General features: G+C 46.8%; 1 protein-coding gene across 4 annotated transcripts in view; it reads right to left on the bottom strand.

The window, feature by feature from the left end:
* CLEC16A (C-type lectin domain containing 16A) overlaps positions 1–19,759 on the bottom strand; it is a 184,615-nt gene extending 164,856 nt beyond the window's left edge. For 3 of the 4 annotated variants that reach the window (XM_080942201.1, XM_080942202.1, XM_080942204.1), the window contains exons 1-3: positions 19,529–19,759; positions 7,068–7,196; positions 4,205–4,338 (exon numbers count right to left, since the gene is read on the bottom strand). In XM_080942201.1, the coding sequence (XP_080798327.1) occupies positions 4,205–4,338; positions 7,068–7,196; positions 19,529–19,608 (343 nt within the window). In that variant the 5' untranslated portion in view covers positions 19,609–19,759. Of the gene's footprint in view, positions 1–4,204; positions 4,339–7,067; positions 7,197–13,336; positions 13,436–19,528 lie in introns of all 4 variants that reach the window. The other variant, XM_080942203.1, reaches the window with a different exon arrangement.
* Positions 19,760–21,666: the final 1,907 nt, after the last annotated feature.

Genomic DNA, 21,666 nt, shown 5'->3' with positions numbered 1-21,666 from the left:
TCCCAAGGTAGTGAAGGGGTCAACACCACTAGCCTGCCAGTAAGATCAGCTAAACCAACCCTAGTGAACAGCATGATGAAAGATAATGCAGCCAGACTGCCTGCCCTCTGATTCCTGAGGCAGCTCTTGGGGCCAGCTCCAAGAGAGGCCAGGAGGGTGGGGCAGGGCCCTAAAAATCTTGAACACATTGTTAAATGAGTCATGGTTACAAGTGCTACAGGTAAGCCTGCTGTATGTGGAAATGGAACTGTATATATCCTCAAATTCCTACACATATGCATTTAACACATAAGCATGTGAGCCTCAGCTGTCTGTTGGAGGGATATTATACAGATGGATGCTTCGTAAGCCCACTCAGTTAAGGCCCGGTACATCTGCAGATCCTCAGGAAACGTGTTCATACCCCTACCCTGCCAGCACCTTCTCTCAAGGCAGGGAACCACTCCAACCCCATCTCCATAGGCTTGTGCACCTGTTTGTGAACCTTACACAGAGGATCAAACAGGATGAGGGCTGTCAGTGTCTGGCCTTCACTTGTCACTGCATCTGAGTGTTACAGCCACACTACCTGTCCCTCTTTGTTTCTATCTGGTGCATCTTTAAAACTGTCCTCAACTTATTCACCTATGATTTACCATGTAACATAAAACTTAGGTGCTTCTGACAACTGGAACATTTGTGATCTGGCTAGGGACCACTGGGGAAGGACAATGGGAATAGAAGGGAGTTAGGACATCTCAATGAGCCCTGTATTTATAGGGCAGTGGCTCCTGGGCCACAAATGGCACAAAAGCTAGCACCTTCAGGTATGTGAGGAAAGTCTTGGCTACACTGTACACCTGGGATAGCCACAGGGTCCATCTGCTCCCCACACTTTCCAAGTTCTCCACAGGCTCTGTGGGGTGAGGGATCAGTAAAGGGGCCCTTGTATGGCTGGGATTTTTCTACTCCCCCTCGCTGTGGCTGACATCTGTGGCATTCTGCTGTGATAAGCCTGGGAGTCAGTAAGTAATCTCAGTCTCTTGGGCCTCTGTTACTCACGTCACCAAAAGGGCAACAGTGGCCTCCGAGCAACGGCTCCTGTAATAGCCTAACAGTGAAAACCTGGAGAGCACCTGAATGCCCAGAGCCAGGTCATTTAGTGACAGTGCAGCTGTGGGCCACACCAGGAGAGTCACGTGCAGGAACAGACGTGGGGCTGGGGGCGGCAGCAGAGTGGGTGGGGTGGCCTGCGTGGCTGACTGGTAGGCTGGGAGGTCTCAGTGCCTGACTGCACCCCTGTGATTACTGTTTTACAGTGACTCTCCCACTAAAACTGAAAGATAAAAAGTAAAAGCATTGGAACATAATGGCAGGTAACTGTGATGGTGGCACTTTGAGGCTGAAGCAGAGCCGGGTGTTGTGGCACACGCCTTTAATCCCAGCACTTTGGAAGCTGAGGCAGGAGGATTGAGAGTTTGAGGCCAAACTGGACCACAAAGAGCCAACTGCCTCACAAGTCGTTCTTAGTAAACTGTCCAGAAAGCCAGAGGTGTGTCTGTTGGGCTTCCCGGGCAGGCTCCACACTGCTCCCACTTCCTTTTAGAGCCATGACCACGTCGGGACACTTTTGTCTAGAGTCTAAGAGTTAACAGCGATGCCGAGGGCAGAGAGGATCATAAGGGGCTGTGTGTGGAGGAAGTGAGGGAGACCGACTAACGGTCTTGTGAGGCAGCGAAGTTCTCCATTTCAGATTGGGGACTTCTGATAACAGGTAATGGCCCTGACCAGAGGTCTGAAATTCTCAGAGGCCACTTCAAAGGATTCACACCAGCTCTTCAAGGTACTACACTAAGAAACTACGACTTTCAAAGGATGTACTGTTAGTTCCTAGCCCTAGATGGATTTCAAAAGGGTCACCAAGATAAATCCAGGGACCCTGTATTAAAGTTCAAGACTCTGGAATTGTCCCAGTGGCCTCAGAATATCCCTGGGTATTCAGTTCCTGTTGAGCCCTGAGCCTGCACCTCAGAGTCCAGAAACCACACTTGTTCCATATCCAGCGAAACAGAAGCTGATAACAAGGGAAACCACGCAGGGAGATGTGAATTAGCTCCATCTGTCAGACTGCGGTCAGGGGAAGGAGGAAGAGGGCTCTGTGGATGCAGCACCACCTAGTGGCCATTGCTAAGGTTACCACCCAGCAACTCTAGACTCCATAGAAGGGGGCTATCCCTTTTACCATCAACCCCTTTTGGAGACTCGTCCCCAAAACTCAGTACCTGCCTTTGGTCTGATCACTTCAGCATTTTTCTCTTACCCTCAAGAACAGGACCTGGGCTGTGCTGCATTTTGGAGTAAGTAAGCTAGCACAGAATGACATCAGGCTGGCTCAGTCCCAGCATGGATAAGGGTCTAGTCTAGGTAATGCACTGCTGAAGGTCTGACCTGTGTACTGCAGGATGTTTAGCAGCCTCCATCTACTTGGATGGATTATGACAACTAACAGTAGCTCCAGATGCCGGTAATGTACCCAGAAAATACCAGCAGCACATTGAGGACCACTGAGCTTATTCTCCTGTGCTGAAACCTCTTCTCTACCCTGGACTTGCTGGACTGGCTACTCTGGGCCCATGACTCAAACTTTCTTGGAGTTACAATGAGAGCCTCAGTAGCCCCTGCCTCCCAGATGAACAAATGGGGTTTACTGAGGGTTAAATTGAGTCAAACTCTTGCTCCTTGGGCAACAAAACTGAAGCAGAGGGATGGGGGCCCTCTCCAGCCTCCTCCATTGCTCTTAGACGTGCTGGCCTATGTACTACTCAGCCACTAGATCTTTAAAATTGAATCATGCAGAGAGACTGCAGAAGCCTCCCTCCCCCTGCTGAGTCCATCAGCAGGAGACCCTCCTGCAGTCCTTCAGGGAACCTACCACCCTGAACTACCTCCACACCTACCAGCTGCACATGTCGCTCCCAGTGTGACTGCATGTGATGACAGGGCTTTCAGGGGAATTAAGGTTAAATGAGCTTTCAGGGTCAGGGTCCACCCCTGACAGAATTAGTGTCCCTACAGAATTTGACTTCATTCTCTCACGGGCAGGGCTAGGTACTGTGAGAAGGTAGCTAAGGTCTAAGGTGTCCCCCAAGTTCCACGTGTCATAGCCTCTGTTCTTGCAATGAGGCCGTGTTAGGAGGTAAGACTTAAGGAGTGGTATTTAGGTGACTGAGTGAAGCTATCATGAGTGGGTTAATGCCTTTCTCACCGTGAACTTTTCCTCTCCTGGCTCTCAACTAGTTAGTTACCTTAAGAGCAAGTTTTTGTGGGATGGCAAGATGGCTCAGAAAGTAACAGTTCGTGCCACCAAGCCTGAGAGTTACAGGACAAAGAACTGACTCCACAGTTACCCCTCACTTCCACGTGTACTCTACATTGTGAGCATGCACATACACACTCTGCATATATGCACGTAAATAAGTCAATGCAGTAAAACCTCTTAAAGAAACACTTGAAGCATTGCAACAGAGATTACCTGCAGTGTAAAGCTCACAGATTAAAAAACTAGGTCACCATATGCTTAATGAGCAAATATATGGTCTCTTTTACACAGGCTTCTTGGCTGTGAGTTGAAGCAGCAGAAGGCTCTCACAAGGCATGGATACCTAATTTTGAACTTCTTGGCCTTCAAATTCTTAAGCCAAAATGAAGCTCATTTCTTTAAATGACCTAGTTTCTCAGAGCTGAACAGATGGCTCAGTGGTTAGGAGCATCAGCTGTTCTTCTAGAGGTCCTGGGTTTGATTCCCAGAACCCACATGGTGGCTCACAACCATCTTTAACTCTAGTTCCAGGGTATCCAATGCCCTCTTCTGGCCTCAGTAGGCACCGGACATTCACATGGAACATAGACATATGTGCAGGCAAAACACCCATGCATGTAAGAAATAAAAAGTATTTTTAATTTCTTAGTCTCGGAGAATTTGTTAGAGAAAACAGACCCAGACAACAGCTGACTACAAACTAAGAAATCCCCACCAGAAATCAGCCCTGACCTGAGCTTCAAACTAGATATCCATCTTCAGAATAGTGGGCAAACACACTCCTACTGTCTGAGTCACGAAGCCTATTGGGGTAAAGCCTGTGCAGAATAAAATGGGCAGGACACAGACACATGAAACCACCTGACCCCAGACAGTACAAAGGCAAATGGCAAGCAGTGTCCTTACAGAGCGATGTCTCGTGGCTGATGTTCTCAAAGAGAATGTTCAAGGTCTGTAGCAGCTGGACACACACATAACGCCCTGATTTCTGCCGCAGAATGTTCAAGAAGAAAACAAACATGTTCTTCTCCAGGAAGAAGCTGGGGAAAGAACAAGAAAGGGTCGGTGGGTGACACACTCACACCTCCCACATATAGGCTTGCCCTATGAAGACCACCAGTGGTAAGACTAGACTGTGACACCTGTCTGGACAGTCTCAGTGCCCATGCTCCCATCTGCAACTGAGGACAACACACACGTCTGACTTTCCCAGCAGACCAGGTTGGTGCTACTTCCGTGAAATGCTGAACTAGATTCTGACAGAATGGGGATGTTCTTTTCCTGCTAAGTGACTACACAGCCGTTTGTGCACTACAAGCATCATTCCCAGCACATACACAACCTGAATTCTTAGGTTCCCCACAAAGCCTGTTTCCCTTGTGCTCCCATATTCAAGGTTAGGAAAACACAAGAACTGGGCGTCCTGCAGGCCCAGAGGACACTGAGCGACAGCAGAGCTTGTCACCTCTGCTGTCACGTGTGCAGCTTCCACGTCTCTGGGCAAAGAACTTGAAGGGTGAAGACACCGTTGTGGTGAAGGCACCCTACAGCCCCCAGATCTGCTTCTGCTTTCCTGTGCTGGAAGGACACATAGCCAGTAGCATTGGCCAGTTGTGTGTGTGTATGTGTGTGTGTGCACTCACACGTTAAAATAGGACCTTCTTTTAAGAAAGAAGATGATGTGTCTACTTATTTGTTTAGTGTATTTGAACAGGATCAATTTGGAATCATCAAAAGCCAGGATACGTACGGCCCAGTTGGTAGAGTGCTTGCCAGCAGAACATAAGGCAAGTGTGGAAGCATGCATCTGCATCTGTAACCCCAGCATCTGCGCAGAGGCGGCAGGAAAACCAGGTCAAGGTCATCCTCTTAGCTATATTGTGAATTCAAAGCTAGCCTGGAATATAGGAAACTCTGTCTCTAAGAAAGGAAGAGAGGGAGGGAGGGAGGGAGGGAGGCAGGGAGGGAGGGAGGGAGGGAGGGAGGGAGGGAGGAAGGGAGGGAGGAAGGGAGGCTGGATAGAAAGACAGACAGAAAAGGAAGAGCCCCTGTAGTCAAATAAGTCTGCTGGTTGACTCAGTTCTGGGTGGCCCTCTCACCTCAGCTGTCAGCTCCATAGGGACCAGTGGCCTGACACTCGCTGCTGCACAGTTTTGTTGAATCCATAAAGTGAATAATAAGTGAATGATAAAATATGACCTTAAAAAACTGTCAGTTCTTTTCTTGCTCTGAATCCAGGAGCTTGCCTGCCTACACACACTGCTCCAACTGACCCTAGAGCATTTCAGGTACCTGACCTATTTTGTCTGCTCCGCTTTAGGTTATAAAAAGCAGCGGCTCTCCTGAATCATGAACACACCCAATACCACTGGGTGGCCAATGAAGAAGCTGTTAAAATCTATGCCTGGAGTTTGCTGCTGGGGTGACTTAGTAATCTGGGGTGAAGCTCTCAAGGTAGATATTTGTATCTTTGTGTGTACAGTGTGTATGTCAGTGTTCGGACATATATGCATCATGTCAAGAGCATGGTAGTCAGAGAAAGGCTTTGGATGTTCATCCTCACTTTCTATGTCTTTTTGAGACAGGTGTCATTGTTGCTGCGTATACAAGCTATCTGACCTGTCTTCCACCTTTCAGGGACGTTCCTGTTTCTGCCTCCCATCCTACCATACAAGCACCGGGATTCAAAAGGTTCCACACATAGCTTTTATACAGGTTCTGGGGATTCAAAGTCACACTGTATGGCATAGACTATAGGTACGAGAGGCCCCTTCACTGCCTATGCTACACATGAGGATACCAACAGGGCTTCCACGTGGGCCAAGGGGCAAATCTGATAGATTGTCCTCTCAAAGCTCAGCACTGTTGCTGGCCCTCAGAAAACATGTTAGCTTCAGAAGCATGAGTTCAGATCCTAGAATCCATATAAAAGCTGGGTGGGTCTGGCAGTCTGCCTGTAATTCAAGCTCTCAGGAGCAGAGTTACGGATCCTGAGGACAAGATGGCCCGTTAGTCTAGATCGCTGGTTCTCAACCTTCCTAGCACTACAACCCTCAATACATTCCTCATGTTGTGAGGACGTCCAATCACATAATTATTTTCGTTGCTACTTCATAACTGTAGTTTTGCTACTGTTGTGAGCCATAATGTAAACAGCCGTGCTTTCTGATGGCCTTAGGCAATCCTGTGAAAGGGCCATGATAAGGGTTGAGAACTGCTGGTCCAGACTGAATTAACAAGCCCTGGGTTCAGCAAGAGACCGTAATTCTAGTAAATAAAGTGGAGACTGGTGGAGGAAGATACCTGACATCAACCTCTGACCTCCACGAACATGTACATGTATGCACACATGCATATATTCCCACTTAAATACATGCCCGCATATGTTCCAACATGCATAGACATCACATATACACATATATAAATAAATAAACTAAAATAGACACTCTAAATGCTGGCATTCAGCAACTCCCTCAGGGCAGGACCTGTTCATTTAGGACCTAACTATCCAGGACATTCTTCTTGATGGAGCACAACTTGGAATGTTATCTACAACATCTTCAGCTTTTCTAGAGAAACTCATTTCCATAGCTCATCCCTTCTTTGGCTTGCACCTCTATATTCTTTCAAGGGCGTTTGAAACAGATATTCAGACAAGATAGAATTAGTATCAGTTTCTGACGTCATCATGAATGACTCATGGTGTACACTTGGAAAGGCACCCGAAGGAAGTGGAAGGACCAGGAAACAAAAGCACTGCAAGCCATACTCAAACACAGAGCTGTCATTTTGATCGCCCCAAATCAGGATCTCAGTGATGGAACGGATGGTCTCCACAAGCAGGTTCCGGTTCTGTTCTGTGACAGTGGTGTTTTTGGTTAAAACATGGTACAGGTACCTAGAAAAAAGGGGAGAAACAAAAGCTTACACAAACTGATGTGAAAGCCAGGCCCAAGGGCCACTGGCAACAATCACAGCACAGCAGTGGTTAAGTTTATGTCAGCATAGCTTCCCATTCAGATGGAGAGAGAGGTCACCCCCTCCCCCAAATGGCAGGAGGAGCTCTTAAGCATTACATGTCAGGGACACATCTGCCCAAACTGAGGCAAGAGCACTGCTAAGCCCTTGAAACCAGCACCCAAAAAACTTCAGGGTGCAAACAAACTACAGAGCTGGCAAAATCAGAGGCCCCTGAAGCACATATGGGGACTCTGACTCAGGCTAGAGGAAGACAAGCGTAGCCTGTCTCAGTTGCCAGTGATGGATGCCAAGAAACAGTAGTCGGTGCCAGGTACCTGATGCAAAGCTGGTGATGGTGTCAGAGGTCAGGGTCAGATCTTCCTTAGCCAGAGCCTAGGACACTAAACGCTGCTTTCGGAATGCCTACAGCTCCGTCTAGTGCAGCACACCATGGAAACCAGGACTCAGTGTGGGACAGAATAAGTGACTCCAGCCCAAAGGAACAATCTCATCTGAGACATCTTGAGTGAAATGGCTGGGGGGGGGGGGGTTAAGTCCAGGAGACTCCACCTGCCAGGGCCACAGGCTTCATTAGGAAGGAAAAGCCAGATCAAAAGGAGGTGGCTCAAGATATCTGTCAGAGGTGGGAGAGCAAGAGTAGAGGCCTACAGTCCAGAAAAGCAGGGACAAAGAGGCAGAACCCTGGAGGTGGAATAATTAGACTTAGCTGCTCCTAGCTATGTGTACATTTTAGAGACATGCCCAGGTGTTTAGTGTTCTATGCTGTTTTGCTGTGCTGTCTGACATGACAGATAAGGCCCTGCCACCAAGCTACAACCTCACTCCCACTTTTCTTTCTATTTATTTTTTCAATGTTGCAAGACATATTTTAATATTTGTTAAGTCATGAATTACAAAGAATAAAATAACATTATAGATTAGTCTATCATCATTTTTTACAGGAAGATATTTTTATTTTACCTGTAATAAGACTCTTTTATAACAATGCATATGTGCTTAGTCAACAAAGGGTAGCTTGACTCTATCTTATTTACTTTTTATTCACTTTACATCTTGATTTGTCCCTCTGAGAGTGGAGGCCCCCTTTGGGTATCCCCCAAACCTTGGCACATAAAGTCTCAGAAGGGCTCCGTGCTTTTCTTCCACTGAGGCCAGACAAGACGCCAAAGTAAGAGAACAGCTTCCACAGACAGGCAACAGCTCCTGCTCTAGTTGCTCAGGACCCACATGAAGACCGAGCTGCACATCTCCTACATATGTGCAGGGGTCTAGGTCCAGCCCCTGAATGTTCTCTGGGGGGGTGGTTCAATCTGTGAGAGTCCCCCCAGGAATCCAGGTTAGTTGACTCTACTGGTCTTCTGGTAGAATGCCTTTCCCCTTCGCAGCCCTCAATACTTCCTCCACCTCTTCCTTAAGAGTCTCCAAGCTCCACCCAATATTCACCTCCCATTTTCATTATTACATTTTACTTTGAGACGTGGTGTCAGTGATTTGAGCCAACTGGCTTTGAACTGGCTCCGTAGCCAGGGAGACCAGAACTTGTGATCTGCTCATCTCAGCGGTCATGTCCAGCTTGAAAGGCAATTTTAACACGCAATGAGGTAAAGCCCTCTAAAATGATAAGCCACCCAACCTCGGTACTTAGGTCTTCCCACAATGCTCCACGTGAGGACACAAGGCCCACTCTCCTCTACAATGAAATAACTCAGCACCTGAACCACCCTGGAACAAACTGTAGGGACCTCATTACAAAGCTATGTGTTCACTGTGATTCTAGTGCCTAACCTACAAGAAACTCGAGAAACACTTCCTAAACTGTGATTCACAGGCCCTGCACATGCTTTACCTGTGTAAGTTGCTCCCTATGCAGCTCCCACGCAACCCCACTGAATTAGACTATTGGGTGAATGGGCTAAAATGGTGTGTGTGCATATGCATGCAATACTGAGAATCAAACCCAGGGCCTCTTACACGCTACACCTACCATCTACAACAGAGCCATAGCTCCAGCCCTTTCCCTTAAATTCTGACAGCTGCTGCACCACTCCCAATGAGGCCATCAATGGCCTCTCCACACAGTCCACGGGATAATGGACACTCTCCCAGGGACAAGGTAATGCTGACAATGCAGGTCAAAGTGAGGCAGTCTTCACACTCTGGAGATATGACACACATGTGCAGGAGGACAGCATACACGTGATGCCCTCACACATCACACTCCTGGCTCACTGGGAAGCAGCATCATGAGTGAGCTCACTCTGAGGGCCTCCAACTACAGTGGACAGGGTCTGACTTCAACTGAGTGGGCTGCCTGAACAGACTGCGCTTGCTGCCTTATCAGTCAGCAGCAGCTGCTCATATTCAAGGTTCTGCCTCTCTCCACAAAGCTTTCTTTGGAGAGAAGGCTTTTTCACTCCAATCCTCCAACTCCCATAAGGACATGGCTGTCCCCTCTTGGGAAGTAGCCAGTACTTCACAGAGAACTGTGTTCTCCATGGTCTGTGTCTCTCTAACTAGACTGGAACCTTCAGGTCAAGAAAATCATCTTAATGATCGTTGTGACTCCAAACCACTCCAAATACCTGGTACACAGCAAGTGCTGCATAGCACTGAATAAAGCAGAGGGCAGCCTTTACTAACACGCACTGGAGTATGCTATACAAGCAAGGGTTCAAGAAACAGCACAGAGCTAAGTAAGAGCTAGTCAGGCTGGGCAGCATGTTTTCAGCCCTCATCAAGTAAATATCTCTTTGCAACAGAGGAGACCACTACACAAAGTTGCAACCAATCAAAAAATGCAGAGCTGTAAAGCCCAGTCCTAACAAACACATCAACAAGACGCTCCTACACCTAAGGTCAGTGAACATTGCAGAAGATGGGGTGAGAAGAATGTAAGAGCTAAGAGGACCAGGGTGTTGCTTTGAAACTGTGTCTCCTAGCAACATCAGAGGCTACACCCATAAAGTCTCACCAACAAGACTGCCCAAACACGTTCTGAACAAGGATGGCACCAATTAACTGGATGGAGGAAAAGCCCATGAGGCTTCAAACCTGCACGAAGAACTATAGGCAACTAAGGAAAGCCAGAAGCAGAAGAGTCTTCTTCCGGAGAAGAGCACACTTTGGCAATTGTCTACTGTCAAACAGCCCTGAAAACATATATACAAGCAACATTACACAGACTGAACACATTATATTTAATAAGACACACGCATCTACATGTATGCATGCAATAACAATTAGTGAAAAGAGGCCATGGATATGAATGGGGGGAAAGGGAGAAATGTAATTAAAGTTTAATCTCAAAAGAAAAGAAAAACATCCTATTGGAAGGCTTTTTTAAATATGAAGAACAGGTTACTCAGAAGATCCTAAGAGCTCCCATAAGCCTGACAGCAAGTCAAGGTTTCACATGACTCTCAGACTCACCCAACCACAGGATATACCCAGTGTTAGCAGGCACAGGCCAAGGCAGCACATGGGGCTTAGGTGCACCCAGCCCTTGCCAGCCCCATGGCCGAGGCTCAGAGTCCATGTGAGCTCATAGCCTCTCCAATACTTGTCCTCAGCCTTCTTTGGTGGTGCAGCTCTGTAGGCTTTCATGGTGTCCTGTAGGGGTTTTACCTCAGGAAAACCAAGGTTACATGGTGTCTTTGCTCACAATGTGATGGAAAATTTGCATTTCCCCTTTAGGGCAGGGCCAATTATAAGACTTCTGTTCAATTTATTTATTCATGGTGACTTTTACTTATTAATAGGACTCTTTATTTATCCTATATAAAAATCCTTTATTAATTCTATGTATAAATCCTTTACTGGATAATAAACATTCTAGCTTATTTTCCCCAGCTGTGGTATTGTGACCACAGATTTGAGAGTGACTTTACTAAAGCAACCAGGAATGAAAAACACCAGATGTATGCACAGCGAAGCCACACCAGCAATCAAGCATCATAGAGTTGAATAAAGAAGGAGGTTAGCTAGTCTTGGTAGAGGGTCTCTGTAGGGCAGCAGTGTCAGGCTACAATCATCTGGGAGCAGAGGGCTATAACAAATGGATACTTTCTGCACATACTGTCAACATCTGAACTTCAGCCTTGCTATTCTCCTAAACTTGGCTCAGGGAAAGATTTGCCATTTACATTGGTTTGAGGCACTGGGGTCCTTGACATGACCATGCTTCTGCAATAAATGCTCATTCATACAGGGATACACTTGATCCCCATACTGGCCCGCCTTTTCCTTGTCTTTATAATAGCCTTTAAAATTGTTTCATGTGTGTGTGTGTGTGTGTGTGTGTGTGATGGAGTTTGGGGGCAAGCATACATATGTCATAATACACATGTGGAGGTCAGAGTATAACCTGCAAGATCAGTTCTCTCCTTCCACACTGGGCTTAGGGATTGGATTCAGGTCATCGGGCTTGCACACAAGTGCTGCACCCACTGAGCCACCTCATCAGCCCTCTTCAATTTATTAGTGTCAGACTTACCACTCTTTCTTCAGCGAGCATGCTGAAACATTATTTTGTTTGTCTACTTATTTATTTATTTAATTGTGTGTTTATGTGCATGTGAATGGATGTGCATGTGCCATAACGTGTAGAACTCAGAAGACAACTTTAGGGAGTTCCCAAGGTCATGAGACACAGGTCATGAGGCTAGGCAGCAAGCACCTAGCTCCCTGAGCCATACTGCCGACCTCCCACCTCCAGACAGCTCTTGTCACAGGATCTAAAGAGATCCTTGCTAATGTTAAGTTATAAAGGGTCCTATTTTCTTGGTAGTTTCAGGTGCCAGCCCACACTACTGTATAACCTGGCTGGCCCACTGCTCTTCATTTCTCTGCTCACTCCAGGGCCACCACTCTCATTAGCCGGGTGACCACATATGTGAGTCTGCGGTTGCTCTAATCTCCCGATCAATTTGTCTACCCGGTGTCGATCCTATGTTCTCTAATGCTGCAGCTTCATGATAAACTGTGTTATGTGGCACTGTGGACCTCCAGGTTCTTGGCTTCCATTCTGCCAATATTGTATTGGTTGTTTCCAACCTCCTCATTTCCACAAATAGTTTAAAACAGTTCAGTTTACACAGGAATGCTGCAAGGATTCCCCTTGACGCTGCCCTAAATGGAGAGCTGAGCTGACATCTTCACAACAGCTGGACGTTGCCTCATGTCTTTGGTTACAGTCACACCCAGGTAGTTGCTTCTCCTTCCTCCTCCCCCGTTCTCCCTCGTCCTCAACCACACTCAGGATGTTACACACACACCCTTCACACACCCTGCTTTTACCCACACAGCTGAGCTCCAGGAGCTGCTTGGCATAGAGCACACAGTACTGTTCAGCATGCCCACTGGATTTGAGGTACTAAAGCTCTGTGATGGTGACACCTGTACCTTGCCCATCCTTTTGTCCGCAGGCCTAGCACTCTGCTTTGGGCAACGTTTTAGGAAAAGACCCTCAAAATATGTTTACCTGTGAGTACTGGGGATGGTGGCTAGATTTCTTATTTCTGAGCTTTGAGAGAAAAGGTCATTAAGTACTTTAGAGATGCTAAACTTAGTAACTTCCTATTTCAAAATATAATATGCATATTAGAGAAATTGAAACCTCTGACAATAGGAAAAAAGGATTGCTGCCCAGAGCTGACTACTACTTGGAATTTTCTTCTACTTACATAGTCGGGGTTCATGGTAAGTCCATTTTGTGCCATTTCCCCCACTTGAGACTTAAATAAAAGGATTTGATACTGATGACTACTTATGATTATCCAATGAAAAGGATGCCCACAGCAATGTCCTTTGCACCTTCTAGGAACATTAGGATTCCCTACTCTTAGATGAACATGGAAGTTGCCAAGACTTCATGTGCAAGGAACCCCACACCACATGGGTGGAGCCATGATCAAAACCAGGCAATTGGATCCCAGTCTACGACAGAAAAATGTAAGCAATGGCTATATCTGTAGCTCAGGTGGCGGGTGTCTGCCTATTATGCACAAACCCTTTGGCTTGGTCTCAGCATAAGACATAAAGCACAGCCGTGCTGCACACCTGCCGTCCCAGCACTAGGGAGATGGATACAGGAAGACAAGAAGTTCAAGGCCATCCTCTGCTACATAGCAAGTTTGAGGTCATCCCGGACACAAGACCCTATCAAAAAACAAAACAAACTGAAACCAAACAAAAAACAAAAACAAAACAACAAAAAGAAAAACCCCAGTCAATGAAGTAAATAGAAACAATATTTTTATAAGCAGTACATTTGCATGGACTTATGAAGGCCCAATAAGAAACCAAATATAGAAAACAAAACAAAACAACCCATGTGCCATGAACTCCAATGCTCAGGGAACGTGCTGAAGGATGGCAGTAGAAGAAATGCTCTTCTGGTCACCTGCACCAGACTAATCCACAACATAGGTCAATTCCAGCAGGCAGTACATACTGGCTTCCGTAGGTTACAAAGTAAAGGAAAGAACACCAAGGTGGGAGGGAATGTGATGGGGAGGAGGGAATGTGGGAGGAGGAACTCAGGAGTGAATATACTTAAGATGCACAGCATACATGCATGCAATTGCCAAAGAGTAATAAGAAAAACAAATGAAGCATGAAGAGAGTATCTGACCAATGGGAAGGAAGGTCGTCAATGCCTAGAAGAACCCAGCAGATGTCTGGAATCTCAGTATTAGACTCCTACATACTGGCAAGCTTGCAATGCCTAGACTGAGAGCCTTCTGCCAGCGTATAACTAGTGCACCAGAGGTTCGTCTCCAAGGTACAGATGCAAACAAATCCACCTCCTCCCAAGACCTCGATTTCCCAAGAGTCTTATTCACAAGCAAACCACAGAGTTAACAAAAGCCTGTGTCAACAGTCAATCTCATGTCCATTTTAGACCAAGAAGCTCAAGACCTAGGGCCCAAGCTCTCCTTAGTAGGCAGTTTCTGAGGCTGGCTGTGAGACTGATGACTTGTACTCTGCAGACCTTTGGGAAGTTCCCACTGGAAAACCTAGAAACCTGCCCACAAGCTGGACTGGAAGAAGGTGTACATAGCATGACAGAGCTGGAAATTCACCCCCAAATCATACTTAGGATATGGTATGAGAAAAGTCAGGGACTGTGTCTGTTGGTCCTACTCAGCCACTGAGATCCTCAAGACAGCCCCAGAAAGTCCTATTCTGGACCCTGAACTCATCTGGTTGGTATCCAGTATGGATAACAGACCAGGTGGTACTCCATACAAGGTGGATCATACTGCAGGGTTAGAGGAACCTCTTAGCAGTGCTTCTGGAGAATCATCCCAAGACATCAAACCAAGCCAGAGAGTGGACTAGGCTTAGGATACGAGGCAGGGGTGTGGGCAGGGCCATTTGCCCTAGAAAAAAGCCACAGCTCTTGCATAGGCTCTATTAGAAAAGAAAGGGCAGGAAGACCTGTTGGGTTCACCTTATGATTTGTATTTGCTGACTATGTGTCTGGCTCTGCACAAGTACCGGGCAATTCCCAACTGAACAAACCACAGATCCTTGCCTTCGTGAAGCATATGTGCACACGAGGAAAGGCAAGCAGATGTCTACAAACTACGACACCGTCTTAGGAACAGGACAAGCCTGTGAAAACCTGGCCAGCTCCCTGGGGATCTAACTCAAGGTCAGAACGAAGCTTGGATTAGATAGTACATAAAAGCATGAGACTCACTGGTTCAAACCTCGCAGCGCTTTTATAAAAGCAGCAGTAACTTAAGGGTAGAACTAAGTATTTGGATGGATGGGAAGAAAAGGGGGGAAGCTGAAGTGGAGAGAACAAGAGTGCAGGCAGATGACAAGTACTGACAGATGGCGTATACATACATGTACTGCACACTGAGAGAAGGGCCATCACAGCAACAAGCTTGCAGTCCAGTAATTCACAGGCATGGCGGCTGTGGTGACTGGCTGCCTCTCCTTTATCCTCTCCAACTCTCTTTACCTTCCTTGATGCAGCATAAAGTCTTAGTTCTCTAGTGTGGCTCATAAGGCCCAGTGGGATCTGGCCTTTGTCCTTAGGGTCCTAGACCTCACTGAACAACGGGGGCTCTGACAGAATGAGCTATTCACCCAACCTTCCCAGAGGCTCTCAAGGCAGCCTCCTGAGCCTGAGACATGGCCTCCACTCTTACCCATCCCTACCACCCTACCAACCTGAAAATAACTACTCTTCTCTTAGATTCTGCAGGTCTGTATTTGAGGGTTTGCTTACCAGGAACTGTGCTCCCGGGCTCAATGGTAAGGCCAGAGTCTGAAATACTTTGAGACCTGCAAGAATTTAACCTTTATATAGGACGCCTGCTGACCTGGCAACTGGGACCCTTAACCTCTCAGTGCTGTCTGGGCCAAGGTGAGTATCCCAGGAGCAGATGAGAGCCTACTGGTCACCTGCACAGCTCCCATGCTCTGGTGAGAGGCACTGCTCCTGCAGGGGCACCATCCTTGCTCTCACTCTGGTCCAACCCAAGACTCCAGGGAGTGAGAGAGCAGGCAAGGCCAGTGAGCAAGGTTTGAACCATGGGAACAACATGCATTCTGTGCTTTAGTTCAGAGATGGCCTGAGCCCTGGGTTGAAAGGGACCTTCTGGAACTCTTGTGATGATGAGCAAAAGCAATGGGGACTGAGTAGTACAACAAAACATGGGTGGGAGAAACACAAGCTTTAAAGGAGGGCTGAAGAGATACCTCAGCGGTTAAGAGCACTGACCGCTCTTCCAGAGGTCCTGAGTTCAATTCCCAGCGACCACATGGTGGTCACAAACATCTGTAATGGGATCTGATGCCCTCTTTTGGTCTGTCTTAAGAAAGCTACACTGTACTTATATATAATAAATAAATAAATCTTTAAAGAGAAAAGGAACTTCATTCTCACTTGCAGGGCTAAGCCGACACAGTGGGGCCCAGAACCTGCTGAGAATGAGACCAGAAGGAAGGAGGGCAGATTTCCCACAGCTTCATCTAACTAAGCACCTGCTCTGCTGTGGTGTAGCAAGAACACATCACTCAGTAACAAGAGCTATTCAACAGACTCCACTAACTCGGAAGGCAGTTTAGTGGGATCTGTCACTTGGACAAGAATCTTGACAGCACAATGACTAGAACTGAGACAAGGACGTAACAACCAAGCTTCTATCGGTTTGTGGCCTCTCGGTCCCCTTTCCAAATGACATTTCAGCAACAATCAAAGGACTCTATAAGTAGAAATTCTACTTGTAGACAGAATTTAGGGTAGACATTTGTCAGTTAATGTCACAGCCTTGTCACTAGTCTGGGTGATAAACCATCAATGATGTGTCATGAATAACAACCTACCTGTTCCATCTGCCCCCAACTAAATGACTGACCAAACTTAGTAGGTAAATAACTCAAGTACAGCTTTTCACTACTGAGCAAAAATAAAACCCTGTGTAACAGGCAAGTTTCTTTCCAGTTTGTAAGACGGAAGTGCTGTGAAGGGGTCGGGCACAGTGGCACAGTGCTGTGTGTCCGTCATCCCAGCTCAGCAGAGTAAGACAGACTCACCCACCCTAACCTCTGTGACCCTGCAGAAAGAAACATAAACCAACAACTAAAGAGCCCTACTCCAAATTGTCTAAAAATCTTAACCTCTTATTTCACCAAGACTGTGCTACATCAGGACAAGAATGTATTGGAGGCCAGCAAGGTGATGCATCCTGGAATCTCCCTGATCTAGAGAGACTAAGGAAGGAAGAGCATGAATTCTACACCAACCTGGGCTATAGCAAGAGCATGAGTTCTTTGGCTTGGTTTTGTTTTAAAGGATTTGGGACTGTCACTTAATAACTAGGAAGGTGATCTGTTCTGGTTTATTTAAAATTTTCCCAGTTTCAGTACTGAAAATCCCATGCTCTTCCCTCCCCCCAACCTCCACCCCAGATGTGGACAAACTTTAAGTGTTCATTGCCCTACATGTCTGATAAAGCCTCTTTCTTCTCACAGCCTTGTTGCCTTCTCCAGAAAACCTCTAGAAAGGGATTCATTCCACAGACCCCTGGGACTGCTACAGTCCCTCTTCTTGACACACTGAAGAGTCCTGACCCCACTGTGGTCTCCTGTCTCCAGAAGTCTGTACTCAGAACGCAGATGAAGGGCAGCACAAGCACTGGGGTAGGCACTGGATGTCTGCAGCGTCCTTTTCCAAGTCACCTTGGCTCTTCTAAGACCTGTGCCAATCAATACCCAGGTTCCCGAAACTGTGAAAGGGATTAAACAGATCAGCCTGAATTAAGGTAGGCAAGATCTTTTTCCTAGGACCTCGACAATGAAGGAGACAGTCACAGGATATCAGGAAGGAACCTGAGGCCTCTTACATTATCAGGCGTCCACTCGTTGGCCATCAAAGATGTCCCATTGGCCAACACATGCAGCCCAGACAAAAGTTTCCTCAAACTGACTTTTATCCAGAAAGACATTATAACAAAGAAACTAGAGCTGAGACTTACCTTAAGTACCCAAATCTTAGCCTTGAATCTATCTACATAGGACACAATCAAACTCATAGACTTATGATGACCAAAACAAACAGGAAATACTTAACAAGGCAAAGTAACACAATAATGGGAATTTAAAGGGACTACAGTTCCAAGCTAAGTGAGAGCCAGCAGGTGCTTAGGCTGGTAGAAGGACTAGCCCCTCAGGACAACCGCCCTCCCTGCACAGCCAAATCCACCCACACATTCTTCAACTCCTCAGCCACTCATCCACACCCCACTCCCTTTCTGGGCCACCTGCCATCCTGGATAAGATTTCTGAATTGCTACCTACCAACCCCCATTCTTGTCCTCTATCTCTTTCCTCTGTGCCCCAAACCATCCAGCTCTCCACATTTGGCGATTCCTTGCTCCATGCTAGAAGCCATTCTATATACCCCAGCAGCAAAGGGGAAGCCCCATATAACTTTTAGCCTGCCAATCCTTTCTAGGGAGCCCTGTCTTCCTTTCTGTTGTTACCCTACCACCCTCTGTCTCTATCCCTGTACTTAGCATTGCAAAGCTTCTGGGGTCCCCTCTGAAAACTGCTTTCTTCACCCCATTGGCACCTCTCTCCCTGGAGCCTCTCCTTTCTGTAAGGTCTCTGTCTTCTCCTCTCTCTCTCTCTCTCTCTCTCTCTCTCTCTCTCTCTCTCTCTCTCTCTCTCTCTCTCTCTCTGCCATCCCCTCCAATTCTCTGGAAAAACAACTACAAAGAAACTAAGCAGCTTCTCCTGTCTTGGAAGCGTCTGTTTAACAAAAGCTAAAAAGGAAGTGAAAACAAGCAGAGCCACAGGAGACAGCAGGGTATAATGAATGGGACTTAGAGCTAGAAAATGACTGGAGGAGCCTGGGAAGGCTTGGCTACCTCTGTTAACCACTCTACTGTTTAGCAATACTGGATTAATCGCTTTGCATGCTCAACATTACCCAGTTCTTGTACACTTCATAGTTCCCAGCTGGTAATGGCAAATTGGAAGGACAGAGAGATAAAATATGACCAAAGCTACACAATCATTAAGTGGCTGAGTCAGAATTTGCACACAGGTCTGACTCTAAAGCTATCCTCTTCTGTGTACTTTCCTGCTTCCCCGGGACTCTGTAAGCCTCCTGTCCTCTCTCCAAGTGCTACTGCTGACTATCCCTCTAGATATCCTTATGAAAATACTTGTGTTCTTTTAATCACTGTTCTTTTTGGAGCACTTGTACGTGTTCTGTGCGTTTTGTTCATTCTCTTATCCAACCAATCCTAAAAATAACCACAAAAGTAGTACTGTCACTCTACTCGTTTTACAGCGAAAGAAACTGAAGCCTAAATGCATACTGTTAACCAAATTCGAATCCAGATCTGGCCGATACCCGGGCCTCTGGCCTCTAAACTATGCTGTCCAAGAAGTGCCATCCCAAGAAGCCCAGTGGCCACTGTCAGTCCCCTATCAAGATAACTCCAGTCCACAAATCGAAAACTCAACGATGTCCTTACTTTTCAGGTTAGGTGTCTGGAGATTGAAAAATCACGCGACTTGTCCAAGGTCACAGGGCCAGAAACGACAGGGTCGGGGTTCGAAGTCAGGTGCCTTGACTCCAAAGCCTTGCGGATAACCAACATACCACCCTCCCGCGGCGCCCCAGTCGTCCTCGCACCTCCGCGCCCCGCAAGACAAGCCCGCGTCTGGGGCTCCGTACCCGGCTCCGCGGCCTCCCCACCGCGCGCCCCGCACACTCACTTCAGGTGGTCCAAGGAGTGGATGTTGCGGGAGGACTTGCCGTGGCCCCCGCCCACCCAGCTCCGTGAGCGACCAAACATGTCCGCAGACCAGCCCCGTCGCCCGCCTCACGGTTTCATGTCCGATCCACCCAGCGGCCCGGCGTCCGCGGTGACATCTCAAGCTCAGCCGGCGGCGGCTGGGATGGTGGAGAGCCAGCCAAGCACCTTGCTCCCCGGCCCACAGCCCCGCACTGACATTCAGCCGGAACCGGCCGTTCGACCGCCGCGCTTTACGGCCGCTGCCGCGAGAAACTCTGGGAAATGCAGTTCTCGAGCGAGGCTCTTGGCAACGGGACTCTACGAATGGACTACAAGAACCGGCCTGTTTCGCGGGACCGTGGAGAAGAGGCGGAACAAGAGGAAGGGAGGAGGCGGAGCACTGTCAGGGTAGGCGGGAACGGTTTGCTGAAATTGGAGTAAGACTCTCTGACCTTATCTTATCTTTCTTTAGAAAAAGAAGAGTGTATCTTGAAACCCCAGCTCAAATTGGAGACCACCCTTGGCAATTTGACCAGGTTTAGTTATCTTAAAAAATTGTGTGTGTGTGTGTGTGTGTGTGTGTGTGTGTGTGTGTGTGTGTGTGTATACGCACACTTGTAGAGTCAGTACAGCTTTGGAAAGTAGGTTCTGGCTTTTTACCATTTGGGCTCTTAGAATTGAAGTCAGATCTTCAAGTCTTGGCAGAATCTTTGCTTAACAGCTGAGCCATTTTGATGGGTCCAACTCTTTAAAAGTTTTAAATTTATAGATTTAAAGTGTTATAGATTTAACCTTCAATATTGCAATAATAAGAATTAAATAAAAAATCGAGTGGTAAATATCATTTGTCACTATCCTAAGTGATTTGTTATTTAATTCTCATAACACTATGCAGAAGATGCTGTTATTAACCTTATTTTACAACCCAGGAGACTGAGTCACAGAGAAGTCAGGCACTTAACATGTGACAGAGGCAGGATTCAAGCCCAGGTACTCTATTTGCTTCTGTTGACAAAACCAATTAATAACATCCTTGTTTGTTCTCAAAACCTTCTCATTTTGCACTTTAGTTTTAAAGCATTTTGTAAAGATTCAAGCAGCAGTGTGAACGCAAATTATAAGCTAACCACAATGTTCTTTCAGGGGTTTCCTCTGGTTGACGTTCAAAACCCATGCCATTTCCCAACTAATTCAGTAAGAAAGAAAGAGAACTCCGAGCCCTCCGTGTGAGGTTACACACACCTGGATTTCCTTCCCGGACTGGAAGTGGGAACTGTGGAAAGCAAGACTTTGTGCCTAACACCCACTCATTTATTCATTTCTTCACCTTGTAGCTGTTTAACCCCTGTGGCAGCCCACTGACTGTCCTAAGAAAAGAACTGAGGTGGGCATCAGCATTCTCTCTGGCACCCAGGACAAGATTTTCACATAGCGGGTTTCTAAATGATTATTGATTGATAGATGAATGAATATGGATTGATAGAGTGAGTAAATGATCGTTTGCATTGCTTCCTAGAATTAGAGAAATGGAGGCAAGCATCGGGCTAATGGTTTCCCATGTAAAAATCATAAAAGGACACAAACAGGTCTAACCACCAAAGAAAATGAGCCAGATTCAGCAGCTACGGGAATCCATTTCTCTGGGATTTGGTTTCCTCATCTGTGAAAAGAGAACATACTGCATTGCCTTGTCCAGCTCCTATAACGCTAAGTGTGACCTTAGAGTTAAGGCCTTTTAAGAGTTGAGGATAGGCCTTAATCCCAGAACTCAGGAGACAGAGGCAGAGGAACTCTGTGAGTTCTGGAACGGCCTGGTCTCTAGCCAATTTCAGGCCAGCCAGAGGCTTCCTAGGAAGACCCTGGTTTTGCTGGGTTTGAGTTTTTCGTTTTTTTTTTTTTTTTTTGTTTTTTTTTTCAAAAGCTGAGAATGTAGTTCAGAGGTAGAGCTACATCTTGCACACGCAAGATCTTGGTTTTGAGCCCTAGCTGTTTAAACCCCGATGGAAGGCACCTTTAGTAAATTCGACCTCCCAATGTAGCACAGGGATGGTCAGTGAACAGGGAAATCTGAGCAGATATATACTTAGCATTATTGGTAGTTTTTCTTTTTTAAATACA

This window comes from Micromys minutus (assembly GCF_963924665.1).
Source record: "Micromys minutus genome assembly, chromosome: 31".
In the NCBI taxonomy this organism is placed as follows: domain Eukaryota; kingdom Metazoa; phylum Chordata; class Mammalia; order Rodentia; family Muridae; genus Micromys; species Micromys minutus.
The sequence above is the reverse complement of the archived record's forward strand: the minus strand, read 5'-3'. Positions and strand labels throughout refer to the sequence as shown.